Source organism: Hibiscus syriacus, unplaced genomic scaffold, assembly GCF_006381635.1.
Source record: "Hibiscus syriacus cultivar Baekdansim isolate YM2019G1 unplaced genomic scaffold, ASM638163v2 tig00004545_pilon, whole genome shotgun sequence".
Lineage (NCBI taxonomy): Eukaryota > Viridiplantae > Streptophyta > Magnoliopsida > Malvales > Malvaceae > Hibiscus > Hibiscus syriacus.
The window spans coordinates 1,464-22,857 of record NW_024062019.1 but is presented as its reverse complement, the minus strand read 5'-3'; the positions used below and the strand labels follow the sequence as shown (position 1 = coordinate 22,857).

General features: G+C 31.4%; 2 protein-coding genes and 2 pseudogenes across 2 annotated transcripts; 2 read left to right on the top strand and 2 right to left on the bottom strand.

Annotated features, from left to right (window-relative positions):
- Positions 1-1,000: 1,000 nt before the first annotated feature.
- LOC120195153 lies at positions 1,001-5,399 on the top strand (annotated as a pseudogene).
- Positions 5,400-9,481: 4,082 nt separating this feature from the next.
- On the top strand, positions 9,482-11,893 carry LOC120195144 (U-box domain-containing protein 7-like). Its single transcript, XM_039197246.1, has 2 exons — positions 9,482-10,189; positions 10,958-11,893. Exons 1-2 carry the CDS (start codon positions 9,750-9,752, stop codon positions 11,802-11,804), a joined length of 1,287 nt encoding a protein of 428 aa, XP_039053177.1. The 5' UTR covers positions 9,482-9,749; the 3' UTR covers positions 11,805-11,893.
- A 535-nt stretch (positions 11,894-12,428) lies between these two features.
- Positions 12,429-13,198, bottom strand: LOC120195135 (annotated as a pseudogene).
- Positions 13,199-19,186: 5,988 nt separating this feature from the next.
- Positions 19,187-20,271, bottom strand: LOC120195128 (mannan endo-1,4-beta-mannosidase 1-like). Its single transcript, XM_039197230.1, has 3 exons — positions 20,001-20,271; positions 19,723-19,917; positions 19,187-19,486 (listed from the first exon to the last, which is right to left on the bottom strand). Exons 1-3 carry the CDS (start codon positions 20,007-20,009, stop codon positions 19,202-19,204), a joined length of 489 nt encoding a protein of 162 aa, XP_039053161.1. The 5' UTR covers positions 20,010-20,271; the 3' UTR covers positions 19,187-19,201.
- Between the last annotated feature and the right edge of the window lie 1,123 nt (positions 20,272-21,394).

Below are 21,394 nucleotides of genomic sequence, written 5' to 3'. Positions count from 1 at the left end.
ATTTTTATTTCACTACCTTTTAATCTTTCAAACACAAATCTAATATCCATTTTAGATTTTACCGGAAAATAAGAGATAAAAAATATCAGCAATCACCCATTTATTTTTGGAAAGTCTCTAGTTTTCTACTCCATGTATTGCTTGAAATTGCAATGGCCACGTTACCTTCACAAAACCTGCAATCAGGGCGATCTCTATATTTTCCTTTCAGTCAAATCTCTTAAATTTCAGTTTTCAGTTTTCAGTTTTCAGATTATTATTATTATTATAATAAAAAAAATTAATTTGATATATTTATAATTTAATATTGATAATTATCACTGACTGAAGATGTCAAAAAAAAAAATAGGTTCACATATATATTACAAAAATGAAGTTAATTACAAAAAAATAATTTGATTTTTTTAATTTTTTATACATCATTTCAAATTATATTCTTTTAACTCCTCAACTTTCTATCTTTCATTTTTCAATAAAATGAACCTAGATTCTCGTTTGATAGGTCAAAAGGGATGAACTAAAAATTTAATGGTTTAATAAACGTTGATGATGGTAGTCGACAATGACCGATTATAGCAACCGACAGTGGTCAGAACTGTGATGAGTGGTGACCAACAATGTGAATTTTGATTGTATTTGGGGTCAAATTGATATTTTTCATAAACTTTAGGGGTTAAATTAATATTTTATATAAATTTAAGATTAAATTATTATTATTATGCCTAAAATTCAGAAGTCAAATTAAAATTTATATATTTTTACATGTCACATCAATAAAATAACGGGAGATAACGATACAATGATCAAAATAAGACGAATCAAAAATAAAACTGACTTAAACCAATTTTTTTAAAAATCTATGACCAAAATTGTACATATTGAAAATATAGTTTTGTTTACCCAATTATAAAAAGCTCTTGAAATAGTAATTAATAATTAAATAGTTTTAATGTATATAATCCTTTAAAAGGTCGATAAAAACAATGAAAGCAATCCAATGTGGCGGTTAAATTGGAGCTGAGTAAGATGCTGCTGGTATCTTCTTCAAAGTCTTCTCAACGATGCTCTTCCGATTCCGTAAAGAATAAATCAAGAAAAAAAAGGGGGGGGGGGAAAGAAACGAAGTATATGAAAGAAGAAACTTAGGAAGAAACAGCTGAATTTTAGAGATATTGCAAATCGAAATCGCCGTCAAAAAATTGGAAAAGCATGGCAAAAGAAGGGAGTAGATCCATACTTCAATTCGCGCCACTTCAGAGTTCTGTGGACGAAGGATTTTGGCACCGATTATCTTCTTTGAAGTTCAACAACTTTGGCATCGACGATTCTCCTATCCCCATCTCCGGTACCACTCCCTCCCAATCCCTGCTCATTTTCTTTTAGTATGAAATAAACTTCTCAATCTTAATTATCTCAAAAAACCTGATTTATTTTGCTAAATTTTCGTTTTTCCTTCTTAAATTCATTACAATTACTTGTCGATTGCTCTGTGTTTGATCCAAGTTTCTATTGTTAAAGGTCGCAATTAACACAAAAGGTTTTTCAATTTGGAAGCTTTGAGTGTAAATTTGGCGGTTTATGGTCCAAATTCGTTATTTTTTTTTTACCCTTTCAGGTTTCTATGCTCCCATCCTCAAGTATCGAATCATTTGACTCTTCTCGCTGAATCCCTCCCGTCTTATTCAAATGATGAATCAGCAATGCCGCCTATTATTTGGAGTAATCGAAATAGGTGCTCCGTTCCGGGCATTCTTTACAATACAAATACAATGGAAAGTTTCCAGGCTTTGGATAAACAAGGCCTGCTCAAGGCAGAAGCGATGAAGGTAAAACAGTTTGAATTATTTACTAAAGACTATAGAGAGTGTTATGTAGTTGGTTTAATTCAATTGAAATCTTGGTTGAGAAGTTTGTGTTTTATCTCAATTTCTCTTAGATTTGGGAGGATATTCATAGTGGAAAAGCTATGAAGGATTTTGCGGTATTGTCAAGGGTCCTTCTTATCTCATTTGCAGACCTGAAAAGATGAAACTTTCATTATTGGTTTGCTTTCCCTGCTCTCGCACTTGATCCTCCTGCTACCTTGGTTAATTTGAGGCCAGTTTCTCAGTGGTTCACCTTGGAGGAGGTGCTCAGAATGTGGTTTAACACATGCAAATTGTTGGATTTTTGTGTCTTTTTGAGTGCTCAGAAGGTTTCTTTTTGTTACTTTTGTACATGCAGGCAGAATCTGTATCAGCAGCATGTAATGGATGGCGGAATTCAAGTGCGACAGCTGGTAGTGTCTCTGCTGTTGCAAGTTCTATACCTCTTTTTATCTACTGCATTGAAGTTCAATTGTGATTATGTTCCTTTTTTTTTTTTCTTTATTCATAATTGTATGCCCTTCTCAGCCTGAATTTATGAGTCTACTGCAGATGTTCCATTCTTTTTGGTTACTATTGGTTCTGATTCATGTGCTGCCGCAAGGCCTCTTAATGATTTGGAAGCTTGTCAGTATGATGTTCAAAAGGTTTGTCTACCTTTCTCTTCTTGAGTTTTTGGAATGCGTATTGGTTTGTGATTGCAGAGGAGACAATTTCAATGAAAACTCTATATGATATATGATGTCAATAGGCTAAAAGTGCAAAATCTTGGACATCTCTTTCTCAAAGCTTTCACATGTTTCATTGGTAGTTGCTATTTGCATTTTATGATCCATGCCATCTACCGAACAATCCTGGTTGGCCTCTCCGCAACTTCCTTGCACTTCTTTCTGCCAGATGGAATCCGAAAACTGTTCACTTTTTGTGCTATAGGGAAAATCGAGGTTTTGCTGATTTGAATTTGTCACTTGTTGGTGAAGCCTTGATTACAGTTCAACCAGGTAGAGTGGCACAATTTTGGGTAACAGCTTATTTTCGGGTTCAGTTTTTAGCTGTTCCAACTTCCAGTATTATGAATTCATTTTACACAATCTTTCTTGACCTACAATGTCTCTTTAGGATGGAGAGAACGACAATGCGTGCCCAATGCCGTAGGATGGGAACTCAACAAGGGGGAGAAAGTACCGAGGTCTATTAACCTTGCTAAATCTATGGATCCAACTAGGTAACTTTTTTTTTGGTATTGTTGCCTTATTAGGCATAATAGCATTATTTATTTATCTGCCGATGAGGTCTTGGCTTAAAGGCAAGGTTGAGGCTCTGGAAACTTTGAGATCCTAGGTTCAAGTCAACCATGCAGTCATGCTGAAATAATATGTATGAGTTCAATTCCAAATTTATTATATAGTTCAAGTCCAACCATATCTGGACCTTGTCCAGATTATTCTGGTTTAGGTCTAAATATATTCCTATTATCAGTCCAATTGTACATTGTCATGATTTGTTCCATTTGTAGTTATATGGATGCTGTATTGTATTTGAACTTAAAAAATAAAAGTATTATTTATTTTAACAAAAGATTTTGACATATTTTCCATTTTTTTTCCCACAGGCTAGCCATATCTGCTGCAGACTTAAACTTGAAACTAATGAGATGGCGTGCTTTGCCATCCCTTAACTTAGACATCTTGTATTCTCTTAAGTGCCTTCTCATTGGAGCAGGTACCCTTGGATGTCAGGTTGCTAGAATGCTTATGGTATGTATTCAGAAAGCAGCAACATCAATTCTGGATCATATTTCATTTCTCTTGAGACTGAATACTGTGTGTTGTAGGCTTGGGGTGTCCGCAAAATTACACTACTTGATAATGGTAGGGTGGCCATGTCTAATCCATTGAGGCAGTCACTATATACATTGGATGTTAAAGCCACGGCAGCAGTGAGAAGCCTACAACGAATATTTCCAGCAGTGGTAAATTATTTCATTTGAGGCTTATAGCACAAAGATCAACACAGAACATAAAAATCTATCTGTTTCCTCTCACCATGTATCTTATGTAAAAGACTCGATGATTTGATTTATTCTCATGATGTGATTTTCTTGTTGACTGATACTAGAGAGAGTCGATGGCTCCCTACACTTCTCTGTGCCAACACTAACAAGGTTCATCTCCTTTATTCATATATCAACTCCTTTGATGTTTGGCATTCTGTTGTGCCATCATGGATTAGGATTTGTAAAGACCTGTTTTGGATTTGAGTCATTTGACGATGGCATATTTTACTCATCCTTTCTTATTATGCAGATAACCATTACTGCGGCTTTAGGATTTGACAGTTTCTTGGTTATGCGCCATGGACCCGGTCCTCTTAACTCCACCCCTAACTTGAAAGCTGAAACAGAAACTTTAGCTGCTGGCGTAGCCAACCTTACCCTAACAAATACTAACAGGCGGCAGAGATTGGGTTGTTACTTCTGTAATGATGTGGTTGCCCCAACAGATGTAATTTTTAGAGTTTCTAGAATGCAGTAATTGCTATAATAGCAATTCTGTGTCCAGCTTAACCATTTATCTATGGTTTGTCTGTGCAGTCAACTTCAAACCGCACGTTGGATCAGCAGTGTACTGTTACACGTCCTGGGCTTGCACCTATTGCTTCTGCACTGGCAGTAGAACTTTTAGTGGGCATATTGCATCACCCCGATAGGTAAATCCTTGGAACTATATGAAGAAAGTATCACTGTAGTTTCTTTGGAGATTTAGTAAGCCTCTTGTTCTAATCATCATGAACTAATCAGAAGTCAATGTTGCTTCGTTAAACACCCAATCGTATATGCAGGATATTTGCTGAAGCTGAGATTGCCAACTCCAATAGTGGTGGGAACTTTGAGCTACCTCTGGGTATTTTACCCCATCAGATTCGAGGTTCCCTTCCCCACTTTCAACAGATGACCCTTGTGGGCCACTCCTCAAACAGTTGTACATCATGTTGCAGCACTGTAAGCTTAGTGATCCTATTATTACAGTTCTTTGCTTTTTTTCTTCCGTTTTCCCTCTTTTTTTTCTCACTTATCGTTTAAGGTTACAGCGTGTCTATAGGAAATATTGTCATCAATGAAGCTTTAATAATAATAAATTTTAAATTTTCTAGCATTCTTATTTAAATTTTGATTTAGCTATGGGTTTAGTTGAGAGTTGGTATAAATTTAGGTAAGTTCCATAGGTTTTTTGCCGTAGTTTTACATTATAATCATTACGAACAATGTTTTTTAGGTTGTGTCGGAATATCGCAAGAGGGGGATGGAGTTCATATTACAAGCAATTAACCATCCGACCTATCTGGAGGATGTTACTGGATTAACAGAGTTGATGAGATCGGCAAACGCTTTTAAACTAGACTGGGATGATGAAATCGAGGCCGCAGATGAGGAATGCGTCGAACTATGAAGAGGCCAGTTGTAGTTTTACAGTTTTCATCGCAGTTAATTCTTTTGTAATACCTTGTTAATTGTATAATAAAAACCAGGTAAATGTCAAATTTATGTCTATTTTCAATTTCCCATCTTTCTGGAAAACATGGCAGGAATATGAAGCGTGAAAACGTTAACACACAAGTTGATATTGGATCAAAAATGTTATTGCTGGTTACTTTACCTAGACATTATTTTGAAATTGGATTTCATTAATAATTGAAGGAATCAAAATTACAAAGCATCAAAATTTAAAGACAATAGTCATCAAAATACTCATATAAAAATGAAATATTAAACTTAAAGATATAAAAAAAAATAAAATATTCCATTGAGAATGATGTCTACCATCAAAACTGAATATAATTCATAAAAACCACTTGTTTCTATCAAGTGAGATGCTTTACGAAGTGTTAAAGAGCGAACCAAACAATTTGGCAGGCTGATTCGTTATACAATTCTGATTACATTGGCAAACAATCTTTTATCAAAAGAGGAGATATGATTATACGTGACTACCGACAAACTAATCAAAAAATAAATATTGTGATGATTTTTGTGCGAGAACCAAAACGACCGCAGAAGTATGCGAAAAACATACCAAAAACCATAATGATTGTGTCATAAGAGCAGAGAAAACAAGTGTAGCAAAGAAAAACATGTCACAATGACAGAAATTCTTATTCAAAATTAAAAAGACTCGAGAAAATAAAAGAGAATAAAATAAAAAAAACAATAGAACTAATAGTTATCTACTATAAGCAATCAATATTAATGTTGGCGTCGTCGGATAAAAAAAATCAAAACAGTTAATTTATTGAGTCTTGGTTGATTGAGTGAGAGACATTCACAAGTGTATTCTTCATTCTCTCTTTTCGTGATTATGCAGTGACTTGATAGACTCAGCAATCAAACACGACAAAGCAAATATTGCGTTTTTTTATATGTCGGAAAATGACTGCTGCACGTTTTTCGCTTGTTTGCTTCGGTTTCTTGTTCCGTGATTGTGCAGTGAAATATTCTATAACCAACACCGAAAAAGAGGGAAGCAATTTTGTTGATGACAAACCTCACCCCGTCAAATTCATTCATTCTCTACTAACTAAAGTTACCTTTACATTACCCATGTTTGTTGGATTGAGTGGCAACGAGCTTAATATTAAAGGTTTTTAATTCAAACATTGTAAATAAAAAAATTAAATAAAAATCATTTTCCAAATTGTATTTAACTTGGTTTAAGTTCGAATTTAACCGGGACCTTTACGATTACTAGACAAAGCAGGATATTGTACCAAATAAAAAAGGTACTTTTACATTTTATAAGAGTAAATCGGTGAAATGACTTACCGAATTCGGGTGCATATTTAGGTCAAAACTCAACAACCATTTCTTCATTTGGTCCTGAAAAGTGTAGAATTTTCTTTGCTAAAACACGAGAGAGAGTGCAGCAAATATGACCAACTAGACAAGGCAGAACCTGGCAGCCTAATGCTTTACCCACCACCCCCTAGAATCTTATCTTTTTTACTTCAAAGGTTCGACTAAAGTATTTTCCAAGAAACCCCAAAATGCAAATAATTAATACTTGGTAGCTTCCTGAGAATCTTCAGTTGAAGCCACCAGAAGAAGAAGAAACAACAGTTGCTCAAATAAGACTGGAATTTTTAAAGTCTCCTGTTCTCTGAAACCTCAAAAGACTAGCAAAAAGGTCTATAGGTAGTGGCTTTTGCACTTTACGATTGTAGCAAAATAGGATTTTAATTCAAAATAATCAATGTTCTGTTCGATGTTTGTACGTTATGGATGATATAATCATGCAACAAACTTTTCTAACCTTTGCTAATGCCATTGTTGGATGCGGGCATTAATTTTATCACTATTTTCACAATTTATGAATAGACTCGCACATTTGAATGGTGATAATCAATGTATTAAAAAAGTAATAGATAAAAAAACAATGCACTGAATCCCAACCTAACAAACTATAAAGTTTTAGAAAACTTCAAAACTCGTGTCATTCTAAAAGAAAAAAGTAAAGATAATTTGGTAATTTAATAGCATATAATTTACAAGGGAAAAATGGAAGATTTGGTTGCTCAAAACTTAGTTATTGGTAGTTGAAGCGCACTGAGCTAAAGCATTAAAAATGATTCTTTGGATGAATGTATATGTTTTGCTTTCTCCAACGGAAGTTTGGTTCGCGGAAAAGATAATTATTCAGGAGAATAATTTTTTTTCGAAATTATATTCTCATGTTTGGTTCATGAAAAAGATTATTATCATGTAATAATTTATTATCGATAATAACGCTTTTGGGTTAAAATGGTGGGAATGTTATCACCTTCAAATTCATAGATAATGAACAATTCTCACCACTTTAGACATAAATATCATTGAATTAATAAATTTATTCATATAGATCCTTATACAAAGAGTTTAATTTAGTAAAATATTGATAAATTTATGTAGCTAAAATTATTTTATATTTTTAATATTTAGTATATTAAGTATTTTATAATTTTATGAAGTGAAAAATATTGGTATGGTAAAAAATATAATTATTTAAAATAATGTTTAATTTTGTGTTATTAAAAATAGATATTATATAGTAAAAATAATATATTTGTCCACTCAAGATCACAACATTATTTTTCCTATTATATTATATTTTATATAAATAAATATGATAATTATGAAAATTATTTAAAATTATAAGTTTGATATACTAATTATATTAATTATATGTTAAATGTATTTTTTCTTTAAACTTAAATAGTGAAATAATTAAAATATTTTTAAAAATTTTTATTTAAATATTTATAATTTAATATTAAAGTTTTACTTATTAATATATATATCACAAGGATAATTTGATAAAATATACATTCAAGTAATTTTATATTCTTTCAACCAAATACGATAATTTTACATTCCCACTAAACAAACCAAACAGGAAATACAATATTTCTAGAGTAATGTTACATTTCGGTAATCTTATTTCTAATATAATCTTATATTTTATGAACCAAACACACTCTAAAAAGTGAAGTTACCTGACAAACACAAAAAAGTGTTTTAGATAAACAATGATCATTGCCCTTTCTTATAAAACAAATGCTTTTAACATTTTTCACATAGCACATCGAGAAATTAAAAACGATGTGGCTTTCTTATAAAACATGCTGTAGTAAAGAACAATCTGAAGTTAGGGAGATTGAGGATTGAAGATGAGTTGTGGTACACCTCATAGAAGCATCACAGCCATACGTTTTCGAGTTAAAATCTAATTACTACTGCGAAGCCAGTTGGACTGTTGGGCATGTGTATCGATGCTATTCTATCTATGCCAATGGATTATGGGGTGAAAAGATAGAGATAAAGATTTTGTTAGTGGAATATGACGTTATAATTTCTACGACATTAATAAGCCAAATATTTTCACCAAAAGTTTCAGAGATAAAAGGAAGCGATGGAGAGGTCAACTTTAGTGTTTCTTGACTGTACTCTGTACCTTATTTGATTTTTTATTAATTTAAGATAAGTATAAAATAATATTTTTTTAATATAAATTCTTAATCTTTCAACATTAAATATTTATACCTTTTATATCTATAATGTTTAAACTCAAATTTTTAAAAATAATAACAATTCAAATATTTAATTTTAAATTCAAATAACATAAATCAAAGTGATAATATCAATTCCCTAAAACATACAGATGCCATAACTGTGGGCAAGGCAGTCCAGCAGAAATGACAGCCTAATTAATTAAGGTTAGATTACGTAAGCATTGAATTGGAATGTTGTACCCACTATCTTGATTTTCCTAAAATTGTCAGTTCGGAAAAGAGACAATACGTGATTAAGAGAATCGATCAAGGAAATCCCAAAACCAACCATGCATTGTGCATATGAAATTATCATATTCATTGATACAGATGATCAAATATTCTTTTGTAGTAGTTGAGACCTAAAAGTTTTTAAATTTCAAACCCTGTTTCTCAGCAAGGAGTCTTATACAAAATATAATATATTAGTCTGCTGCTCCCTTATCGCCTATGCCTCGCATCAAACCCCAGACTAAGTTTTAAAGAAAGAAATTAATATTGGCTCGAAGATCTATGGTTTTTTATTTTGAAACGTGGAGGGGACTTTCCTAGAAAAAAGAAACACAAATGGAGCAGGGTCTAGGAACTGGAAGGTTAAAGAGACGACAACTTTGTTTTGCTTTGCATGTGATTTATGCTTACAGAACCCTTTCTTTCTTGTCTCTTACTCATCCTTGGATATTCTCCTCCCCTTATCATATCCAGCAAAATCAAATCCTTAGTTTTAGACTTTTAGCTGTAGTACTATATAAACAATGATCCTTTAAAACCCCTCTTCAGAACTTCCCACCTCAAACTCAGTCCATGTCTTCTACTTCATCTTCTATTTGGTTACTTTCTTGTATGAAGCTTAAGTTCTTTACTAGAATCCGAAGGTTTTTGCAATCCAAAGCAGCAAGGAAAATATGCGCTTCATCATCATCTGATCATTCAAACAAGTTAAGAATTAAAAGCAATACCAATGAAGATGAAGATCGGGTTGCTATAGAGAAAACTGAAAGTGAGCTCGACAGTTCGGTGGCGTTGAAAAAGTCGTTCATGAGACTTCACTTTGGGAGCTGGGAAGAGAAAGAGATGGCTGCTAAGGCGATTGAAAAACTCGTTAAAGAAGACGTTAAGGCTGGGAAGTTGATGGCAGAGCTCGGAGTTATACAGATGCTTGTGTCCATGGTGGCCACAGAGGTAGCTGGCCGCTGTCTGGCCGCCATCAAGGCCTTGATCGAGCTTGCTGAAGGCCCTTCTACGTAAGTTTCCTGTATCATTTTCAACTCTATTCATGTTAATTTCTTTCGAGTCATGCGATGTAATTCATGCCAGCTCTCGAAGTTTGTATTTGGTTGAGATGATTCTTATTGATCGATATTTTAACAGTCATGAACATAAATGACTGATTAGTATAGAGACTTGATAAGGAGAAAGGGCACCTGTTTTTTGTCCTTGAAGCTGTAGTTTACATATTTTGCTTCAGAAAAAAGATGCTGCAATGGAAAAGAAAGATGTTCATAAGGCTGCTCGAAACTGGACATTTTCAGCCTAGTTTGAAATAATGGAGCTCTGTTTTTGGCACGATGGAACGGTACAATTCATCAGGATAGGGAAAAGGGTTCCTCTATGATTTTACAGATACGTGACATGATTTGGCATCATTAATACTGTGATTAAGGAAATGATCTTAACGATCCTGAAATCCTGCGCCTCAAGGTACGGTGGCTGTCGACTGTCCACTGGATTCCCTTGATGATAAGAGTTGGAAGGGCAATAATGATGCTACAAATCGGACAACTTTGTCTCCCAAATTAATTAAAAAAGAAAAATAATAAGTATTTGTTGACCTTCATCTTCCTAGTTCCTACCCTCGACTTAAATCTCAGATCCTCACTGACCTTTTTATGTTTTATTTTCTTTACTACTTAGTTCAGCTCATGTTCCCACATTTTTTTATGACTTGTGGGGATTTTTATTCATACTTTGTGCAATAATGGAGCACTAATCACTTTGTTTTTCTGCTTCAGAAACAAGGTCCTAATGCTAGAAGCTGGGATATTATCAAAATTGTCAAAGGACATTGATGTCGTAGACGACCAAACGAGGCATGAATTTGCACAACTGTTATTATCATTATCTTCGATATCAAATGTCCATTTCTCTCTAGCTAACACTGAGGTCCTCCAGTTTCTTATTGGCATTTTAGAGTCTGCCTCCAGCATTGAAACTAAGGACACCTGCTTAAGTGTTGTTTGTAACCTCTCTGCTGTGTTACAAAAAGCGGGACTTTTGGTGTCTAGTGGAATTGTGAGCACACTTTTGAAGCTATCTTTGTTCAAAGAACTTTCAGAGAAAGCCCTTGCAGCACTAGGTCACTTGGTGCTTACCTTAATGGGAAAAAAGGCCACGGAAGAGAGTTCGATGGTGCCAGAGAGCTTGATTGAGATTCTAGCATGGGAGGATAAACCCAAATGTCAAGAATTATCAGCCTACACTCTAATGGTTTTAGCTCACCAAAGCACCACTCAAAGTGATAAAATGTCAAAGGCGGGAATTGTTCCTGTTCTTCTCCAAGTGTCCTTATTAGGAAGCCCTTTAGCCCAGAAGAGAGCAATGAAAGTGTTACAATGGTTCAAAGATGAGAGGCAAGCAAAGATGAGGCCTCGTTCTGGACCACAAACAGGAAGTGCTACCACTGGTTCTCCGCCACATCCGAGGGAGGATCAAGAAGGAAAGAAAATGATTAAGAATCTGGTGAAACAAAGTCTTCATATGAACATGGAAATGATCAACCGGCGAGCCAATGCCGTCGGTGATTCTTCAAATCTCAAGTCCTTGGTCCTCTGCACAAGCTCTAAGAGCTTGCCTTACTAAAACGTTTTATGTAGTAATTAATAATTATTGGAAATGATGGGAAGGTTATTTCCCAGTTTAGATGGAAGAATCCATTGCTTGTGCAGTAATAAGAATATAAAAATAACTGTATATAATCATGGCAATAGCCTCCATGACCAACAAAAGTATAACAAAATTAATAATAATTCAGAAAATGGGGAAATACTAAAAATATTCCCCCTGAATGGCATGTGATTAATTTGACATGAGATTTTTATTTCTCCTTTACTGACATTGATTTGTATAGTTGCAAATGAAATAAATCACAGAAAATAACTCAGATAAAGTATCTCTTTATTGGTTGAATGAAATTAATTACATTGTAGTAGTACCCAATCCATGTGCAACAAAGCTGCAAGGATTGCATAGATTGTGCATTTTACATACATTTATTAGCATAGGAAAAGATGTTTAGCGAATTAGAGACAGACAGCAAAAGGAGCTCCATATCTAGGTCTACAGCTTGGAAAAGATGCATGTAAGCAGCAAGCAAAGCATATAAATATTACAAATGAATTATCAAATTAGAATTCTCAGCGAAGTTCAAAAAACAAAAATCATTCATCAGATAATACAAGTAACTATCAAACAAATAATGTCGAATTGAACAAACAAAAGATGCATTGAATAAGTTTTGCCTCAATTATCCTTTAGACATCATAAAAAAAGAAAGGAAGAAAGAAAGAAAGAAAGAAAGAAAGAAAGAAAGAAAGAAAGAAATGATCATATTTATAGAATTCTGCAAACCGATACAAAAAGAAATACTTTAGCGGTTCCCACTGTTTAGATTAGATTTGGTGAAAAGAACCTTCCCGCCCTTAGAACGTCGAGGTTTCAATATAGCTCTTCCACTTGTGGTTTTCATCCTTCTACGGAAACCATGGGTTCGAGCCAAGGATTTGCGAGACCTGTTCCTCTTTGTTTGACAAAGGGCGGGCTTCCCAGCCCTAACCACCAGGCCTCGCCTTCTCCCATTCCTTAGTCCATTATTTGAACTAAAAATCCATCCCCAAAGATATCCCTACATGACAAATTGAAATTTAAACGAAAATAATAATAATACCCTTGGAAGGTACTCTGTAAACAAAAAAACGGGAACTTTATTTTACCTGAAAATGATGAATGTAAAGAGAGAGATGGGATAAATGAACAGTGAAGCAGGGAAGAACAAGCTTTGGTGTTGTTTGTTGCATTGGAAGAGATGTAAATCCTTCTTGAACCGGTTAAAAGATTGAGATAAGCTGAAGGGATTTGGGTTCTTAAAGATTTAGTAGTGAGCCACTGCGGTGATGTTAGTACAGACATTGAAGACATTGTTTTCTAACACACTATCTCAACTCTTGCTTTCTTATCTAATTCTTTCTCAGATGTCAAGTAGCGGTGTAAAACACTGACCTGATTTGTAAAACTGACCGAAATCGACTCGAGTAAATTATTTTTGATCCTTGTACTGTGATGATTCGAAATCGATTTGAGTCGAAACTGGTGTTGATCTGAACCCGAGTTGGATTTGGAAATTGTGGATTTGAGAACGACCTGAACCCGAATTGAACCGAAAATATGATACATGAACCTGAACTGCATCCGACTGATATAAACTCGAACCTGAGATTGACCTAGTAAATAACTGGTATTAACCGACTTGTTTTCAACTTAATCTGTTATGAATCTAACCTGTAATTGACTCAACCTATAAATGATCCGACATGTTATTAAAGTGATCTAATATTATCCTAACTTATAAATGAAGTTACAATTAATATAATTATGTTATTTTAAATTTATAATAAACTATAATTAAATTATTGGTAAAGTATAGTAATGGTCACTAAACATTTTTGAAGCTTGCATTTAGGTCCCCCAACTTTTAAAACTTGCAATACAGTCCCCCAACATTTATTCCGTTTGCAATATGGTCCCCCAACTTAAATCACTATTAGAAAATTAGGGTAAATTATATAAACGGTCATTGAACTTTTCAGGCACTTGAATTTAGGTCCCCAACATTTAAAACTTGCAAAATAGTCCCCCAATAATTTTATTTTCTTATTAAATATAGATGTATAGAAAATATAAATGATTCAATTTATATTTAAATGTATGAATCATTTATATTTTTGATATATTTTATTTTTCTTGTATAAACTAGTATTTTTAATATGTTTATATTTTAATCAAAATATTTCAATATACGAATAAAAATATATTTATATAAATTTATATTTATATTTAGATGTATAGATAAAAAAATATATTCATATATTAATTTATGAATCATTTATATTTTTTGAATATTTTATTTTTAATAAGAAATTAAAATTATTAATTATATTAGAAATACTCAACTTAAGATTATATATATAATCATGAATTATAAATATGAAAAATATAATTATTAAATTTAGTTTAAAAATATATAAATCTTAAATTTATTCTTTTAAAATATTGTATCAACTAATATTTAAAAAATATATTAAATCTATCAAACAATTTATCAAATATAATTTTTTATTGTAAAAAAATATAATATTTTCCATCATTTATTGCTTTCAAATTTTTGCCGAAGTTCAAATCTCATTATTTCCATTTTCCATTATATTCTTTTTTTCTGGCATTGGTCATACTATTAGTATATGTATATTGTATATCTCTTAACACAAACGATGGTGTTAGCTTAGTGGCTCCACCCTGTATCTTTCATATGCGTGACTCAGGTTTGAGTTTGCCCAAGACCCAAATTTTACTTCTTTGTTACTTAATTTTCTTCTAATTAGGTGGTGACATGTGTCACCAATAACATATATCATGATCATGTGTTAACACATGTCAGATCCTGGTTAAATGATTAATTTATTAAATTTTATTTAATTTAGGACCAAATTGATAGCATATATAAATAATTAGGTGGTGACATGTGTCACCAATGACACATGTCATGATCATGTGCTAACACATGTCAGATCCTAATTAAATGATTAATTTATTAAATTCTATTTAATTTAGGACCAAATTGATTATATAAATAATAAAGACTGAATGTATAATAATGTCAATTCCTTTTAACTGCCACTTCATCATTTGTATCAATTGGTAACGACTAGTGGCTTAGTTGAAACAATTAAATAATTATGTTGTATGATTGATAAATTTAAAAGATCGATGACAAAAGTAAAAAGGGCTAGATAGTTAAGTTGTCAACCTAGTAGTTTACACTTTTATTTATACGTCAAAATAACATTTTATAAATTTAAAATTCGAATTATTTTCAACCTCTTCTATATCCTAACTACTTTTTTTAATTAAAAAATTTCTTCAACAGATAAGAATTATACTATTATATTTATATAAAAAAATACGTATCACATTAAATAAGATGAAATTAAATAATAATAAATCTGACAATTGAATTTAATTGAATTATTTTGGAATTTAGGGTTTAGAATGAAATTGAATTACTTTGGAAATTGGGGTTTAGAATGAAATTGAGGACTGTTTTGCAAGTTTTAAAAGTTGGGGGACCTAAATTCAAGTGTCTGAAAAGTTCAATAACCTTTTATATAATTTACCCTAATTTCTAACGGTGGTTTAAGTTGGGGGACCATATTGCAAATGGAATAAATGTTGGGGACTGTATTGCAAGTTTTAAAAGTTGGGGGACCTAAATGCAAGCTTCAGAAATGTTTAGTAACCATTACTATACTTTACCCTTAATTTCATAATAATTTAAGAGTAAAGTATAGTAATGGTCACTGAACATTTCTGAAGCTTGCATTTAGGTCCCTCAACTTTTAAAACTTACAATACAGTCCCCCAACATTTATTCCGTTTGCAATATGGTCCCCCAATTTAAACCACCGTTAGAAATTAGGGTAAATTATATAAAAGGTTATTGAACTTTTCAGACACTTGAATTTAGGTCCCCCAACTTTTAAAACTTGCAAAACAGTCCTCAATTTCATTCTAAACCCCAATTTCCAAAGTAATTCAATTTCATTCTAAACCCTAAATTCCAAAATAATTCAATTAAATTCAATTATGTCAGATTTATTATTATTTAATTTCATCTTATTTCATGTGATACATATTTTTTATATAAATATAATAGTATAATTCTTATCTGTTGAAGACATTTTTTAATTAAAAAAAGTAGTTAGGATATCGAAGAGGTTGAAAATAATTCGAATTTTAAATTTATAAAATGTTATTTTGACGTATAAATAAAAGTGTAAACTACTAGGTTGACAACTTAACTATCTAGCCCTTTTTACTTTTGTCATCGATCTTTTAAATTTATCAATCATACAACATAATTATTTAACTGTTTCAACTAAGCCACTAGTCGTTACCAATTGATACAAATGATGAAGTGGCAGTTAAAAGGAATTGACATTATTATACATTCAGTCTTTATTATTTATATAATCAATTTGGTCCTAAATTAAATAGAATTTAATAAATTAATCATTTAATTAGGATCTGACATGTGTTAGCACATGATCATGACACGTGTCATTGGTGACACATGTCACCACCTAATTATTTATATATGCTATCAATTTGGTCCTAAATTAAATAAAATTTAATAAATTAATCATTTAACCAGGATCTGACATGTCTTAACACATGATCATGATATATGTTATTGGTGACACATGTCACCACCTAATTAGAAGAAAATTAAGTTACAAAGAAGTAAAATTTGGGTCTTGGGCAAACTCAAACCTGAGTCACGCAAATGAAAGATACAGGGTGGAGCCACTAAGCTAACACCATCGTTTGTGTTAAGAGATATACAATAATACATATACTAATAGTATGACCAATGCCAGAAAAAAAAAAGAATATAATGGAAAATGGAAATAATGAGATTTGAACTTCGGCAAAAATTTGAAAGCAATAAATGATGGGAAAAATTATATTTTTTTACAATAAAAAATATTATATTGATAAATTGTTTGATAGATTTAATATATTTTTTAAATATTAGTTGATACAATATTTTAAAGAATAGATTTAAGATTTATATATTTTTAAACTAAATTTAATAATTATATTTTTCATATTTATAATTCATGATTATATATAATCTTAAGTTGAGTATTTCTAATATAATTAATAATTTTAATTTCTTATTAAAAATAAAATATTCAAAAATATAAATGATTCATACATTATATATGATATATTTTTTATTTATACATCTAAATATAAATATACATTTATATAAATATATTTTTATTCGTATATTGAAATATTTGATTAAAATATAAACATATTTAAATACTAGTTTATACAAGAAAAATAAATATATCAAAATATAAACGATTCATACATTTAAATATAAATTGAATCATTTATATTTTCTATACATTTATATTTAATAAGAAAATAAAATTATTGGGGGACTGTTTTGCAAGTTTTAAAAGTTGGGGATCTAAATTCAAGTGCCTGAAAAGTTCAATGACCGTTTATATAATTTACCCTAATTTTCTAACAGTGATTTAAGTTGGGGGACCATATTGCAAATGGAATAAATGTTGGGGGACTGTATTGCAAGTTTTAAAAGTTGAGGGACCTAAATGCAAGCTTCAAAAATGTTCAATGACCATTACTATACTTTACCCTTAAATTAATATGAATACTTTTTAAAATTTTATCATAAATTATTATGATAATCAAATTAATATATATATTTTTTGAATTTTAGTTTTATATTAATTATAATTTGTATATTATAAATTTGATTTTTATGTTAATTCTAATTCATAATTTTCTTTATATTTCTTATATTATAAATTTTATTTAAAATCACTAAATTAAATTTAAATATTATCTTATTAAACTTGATTTTATTAAATTATATTAACTAAGTTAAAATATTCATAAATCTAATTTACATTTAATGTAAAAATTGAATAATAATTTAAGTAAACTTAACTTGATATTTTAAAATCAAAATATATTAATTGAAATAGACTTATTAAATATTAAAAATTTGAATAACATTACAAATACTAAATAAATATTTATAAATGAAGGTAATTTTATTACAATTGAAAACACTAAAATTACAATAAAATCAACTAAACAGAATAAATGTATATTGAAATAAATGCTCTAAGATCTTATAGCTAATGTTTACAAGAATAAAAAGCCCAACTATACTACCAGAAATATCATCGAGCATATACTTAAATGCTACCAACATGTTTAATTATGGGTAACTTTCTAACTTTAAATGCCAAAATGCCACCGATATAATTAAACATGAGTAACTATTTAGATAAGAATTTATAAGATTCTAAAATTGATTTAAGTTAGACCAACAACAAAATTTACAAGGCATTAGTGAGTAATAGACAGCAGCAACCAACAAGCATCAATGTACCAATTCAACAAGCGTCGTTGCATCGATTCAGCAAGCATCCTGCATTAAGAAAACATACAATCAGTGGTAAAGCCAAAGGGAATTCGATGGCCAACAGTGCCAAACATTTTTGACTTTACCAAACCCTTACAAATATCAAGTAGAAGCAAGCAATATAAAACAGAAGCAAACAATATAAAACAGAATAAAGCAGAGTCAAACACCAAGTATTGCATCTTGTAAGGCAGTAAGGCACCTTGTAAGGCAATAAGGCACCCTACAAAAGAAAAGACTTATTAATAAACAATTTGAAAATTTTATTAAATAAACATAATAAATATAAAATATTGTCAAACAAACCTCCTCAATGTCATTGAAAAAAAATTGGTAAATACCTTGATATGTCTATCAGCAGGACTTATATGCACATTTTCCAGCCTTAACTCTGTATGCGCAATACCATGGCAATGCAAGTAGTTTACCTGAAAAGGGTAAATATCAAAACAAACTCCACCCTGTGAGAAACATGAATCACAAATTTACGAAAAACATTGAGAAATGTCAGATGCAATAATTTATGATGAAAGAAAAGAAACATACTCCAATTAAGAGGTCTCTCATCAATATTCTAATAAGCCTCAACTGACGAGAAACTGCTGGTCCCCCAACTGAGTCATCTCGACATCTCCTACCCTCCTGACATACTCTTCATCCAACGCAAGAGTTGCCTTCTAAAGTTGGAAGCCAGTTGGGTTGCTGAAGCCAGTGTCTTAACGAAAAGCTACCATGGTACTGCAAAACATGTATATATAAAAACATAAAAAAATAGTTTTAACCCACTCAGAAGAAGTACATAAGGGAGTTGTTTGTATTGGTATACAAGCCTCAAAGGCAAAACAACAGAGTCAGGGAGGAAGCATGGATGGATGATGCAGTATACATGAAAAAGAATAGTACTAAAGAGATAAATGGATATAAAGGGAATACCCCATGGACCAGAGTTAATGAGCTATAATGGATCATGCATGAGTCCGCAAAAAGCACCGACTGGAACCATTGGCATTAAATTCAACAGAGAAAAAAAACTAGAAAACAAATAAATTTTCTGAAAATTGAAACCAAAACAGAGTAACAGTGAAGCAAAACAGCTTGATGATGATATACAGCTGACCTGCATGGTGTTTCCTGATGGATCCGAGAGGCACCTGGGCTCATTCATAAGCTCCCACGCCATTATAGTTGGTTCATCTTTGTAAGCCACTCCAGTCAGGGTGTTTCGTCTTATAAGAACAGTCTATAATTAATAGCCAAAAACAATAACGGATTTAAAAAAAGCTTGCTCTTTGCATCAATTGCATATCTATTTTTACCAGTTTTACCCGGAAATGTTCATCTACCTCCGTCTAAATTAGTGCAATAAATGAATTATTCAATGCAAAATCTTATTCCTGTCATTTCTACAACTGTCAAAACTCAAAAGGCAGGCTTTAAAAATGGATGTGTGAGGAAAGGGGGAGAACAGATACTGACATTGATATGGTTCTTGTAGTATTCCTTAACAACAGAGTTCGTAAAGAAATCATCAGCAGGACCGATGGATTGCCCTTGATTTCTTGCCCAGTTCACATACTGTTTCTTCCCTCCAAATTGATCATAGTTATTCGCAAAGCTTAAAACTAGCTTGATCCCATACCTCTTAGCTTCAGATACTACAAAATCCAATCCCTTCAAGGAAACAAAAAAGCATAAAGAAATCAGAAACAGATCAAGGACCATATTTTTTAACCTGAAAATGTTTTAATTTGAACCTGGAACATCAGCTCGTTGTAGGAGCCAGGTGAGTACTGAAGTGGTCTGTCTCCACCATCACTGAAAGCCCAAGTTCTTGCTATGGCGTTGGGGTAGTTACAACTCCCAACTCCACTTTAATGGACCGGGATGGAGTTGGGGTAGTTGCCGAATTGGCAAAACGAGAAGGATTTGGAGGTGGGGTTACGGCGGAAGAGGAAGGAGTGGAGGCTTGACGGAGACCACGCCGGCGGCGATGAGCCGGGGAAGAGGTGACAGGAGAGGAAGGACCTGAAAAAATTATCTAGATTTAAAAATAATAACAACCCAAAAAATTACACTTCAAATATATAATATAATCAAGGTTCTGAAGAGTAGAAGAGAGAGTAACCGTTGTTAGCATGAGAAGAATCGGAAGCCATGGCTAAGAGAAGAAGAGCAACAAAAAGCGATGGGGAATTTTTCTGAGACTCAAGTGAAAGAAAGAACGGAACAGCCTGCTGGTTGGAGAAAAGGAACATTATTTAGCGTAGCCTTGTGGCTTAAGCGAGGGAGAAAACCCGCGTGTTTTTTAATTTCATTTGATATTGTAGTTTTGTCTCTTAGTTTTAACTTTATTTAATTTAGTCCACATTTAATGATTTAATATATTAATTTAAGCTTCATATTTCAACGTTTTTCAATTTAATTCAAATTTAATGTTACAATTTATTAATTTAAGGTTATATTTAAAATTTGTTCAATTTGATCATTATATATTTTTCAATTCTTTCAATTAATATATATGTTTATATTAATAAATTAATATATAGTTTATATATACTATATAGTTTATATATGCTAATGAACTATATAATATATAGTTTGTATATACCATATACTATATAGGTTATATATACTAATGAACTATATATTATATAGTTTATATATACTATATAGTTTATATATATTAATGAACTATATATTATATAGTTTATATATACTAATGAACTATATAGTATATAGTTTATATATACTAATGAATATATAATGTATAGTTTATATATATCTATAGTCTATATATCATATAGTTTATATATACTAATAAACTATATAATGTATAGTTTAGGGTTTAGGGGTATATAGCTCATATGATTTAGGTTTATATATATAATATATAGTATAAATATAAACTATAGTATATATAAATATAAACTATAAATATAAGTATATACTATATAAATAGTGTATATAGCTTACTGATAAACTATATATAGTTCATATGTATATATAGTTTATTATATAGTTCATATGTAAACTATAGTTCATATGTAATATCAACTATAATTTAGTAAACTATAGTTAGTACATAAACTATATAGTTTATATGTAAACTATAGTTCATATGTAAACTAGTTCATATATATAGTATAAA

Bases quoted from the DNA above. Each gene is read 5' to 3' on its own strand.
- LOC120195144 (XM_039197246.1), top strand. From the start codon at position 9,750: ATGTCTTCTACTTCATCTTCTATTTGGTTACTTTCTTGTATGAAGCTT. The intron at 10,190-10,957 runs GTAAGTTTCCTG...TTTCTGCTTCAG, and splicing joins CTTGCTGAAGGCCCTTCTAC to AAACAAGGTCCTAATGCTAG.
- LOC120195128 (XM_039197230.1), bottom strand. The intron at 19,487-19,722 runs GTCAGTATCTGT...TATTAATTATAG, and splicing joins ACTACAAGAACCATATCAAT to ACTGTTCTTATAAGACGAAA.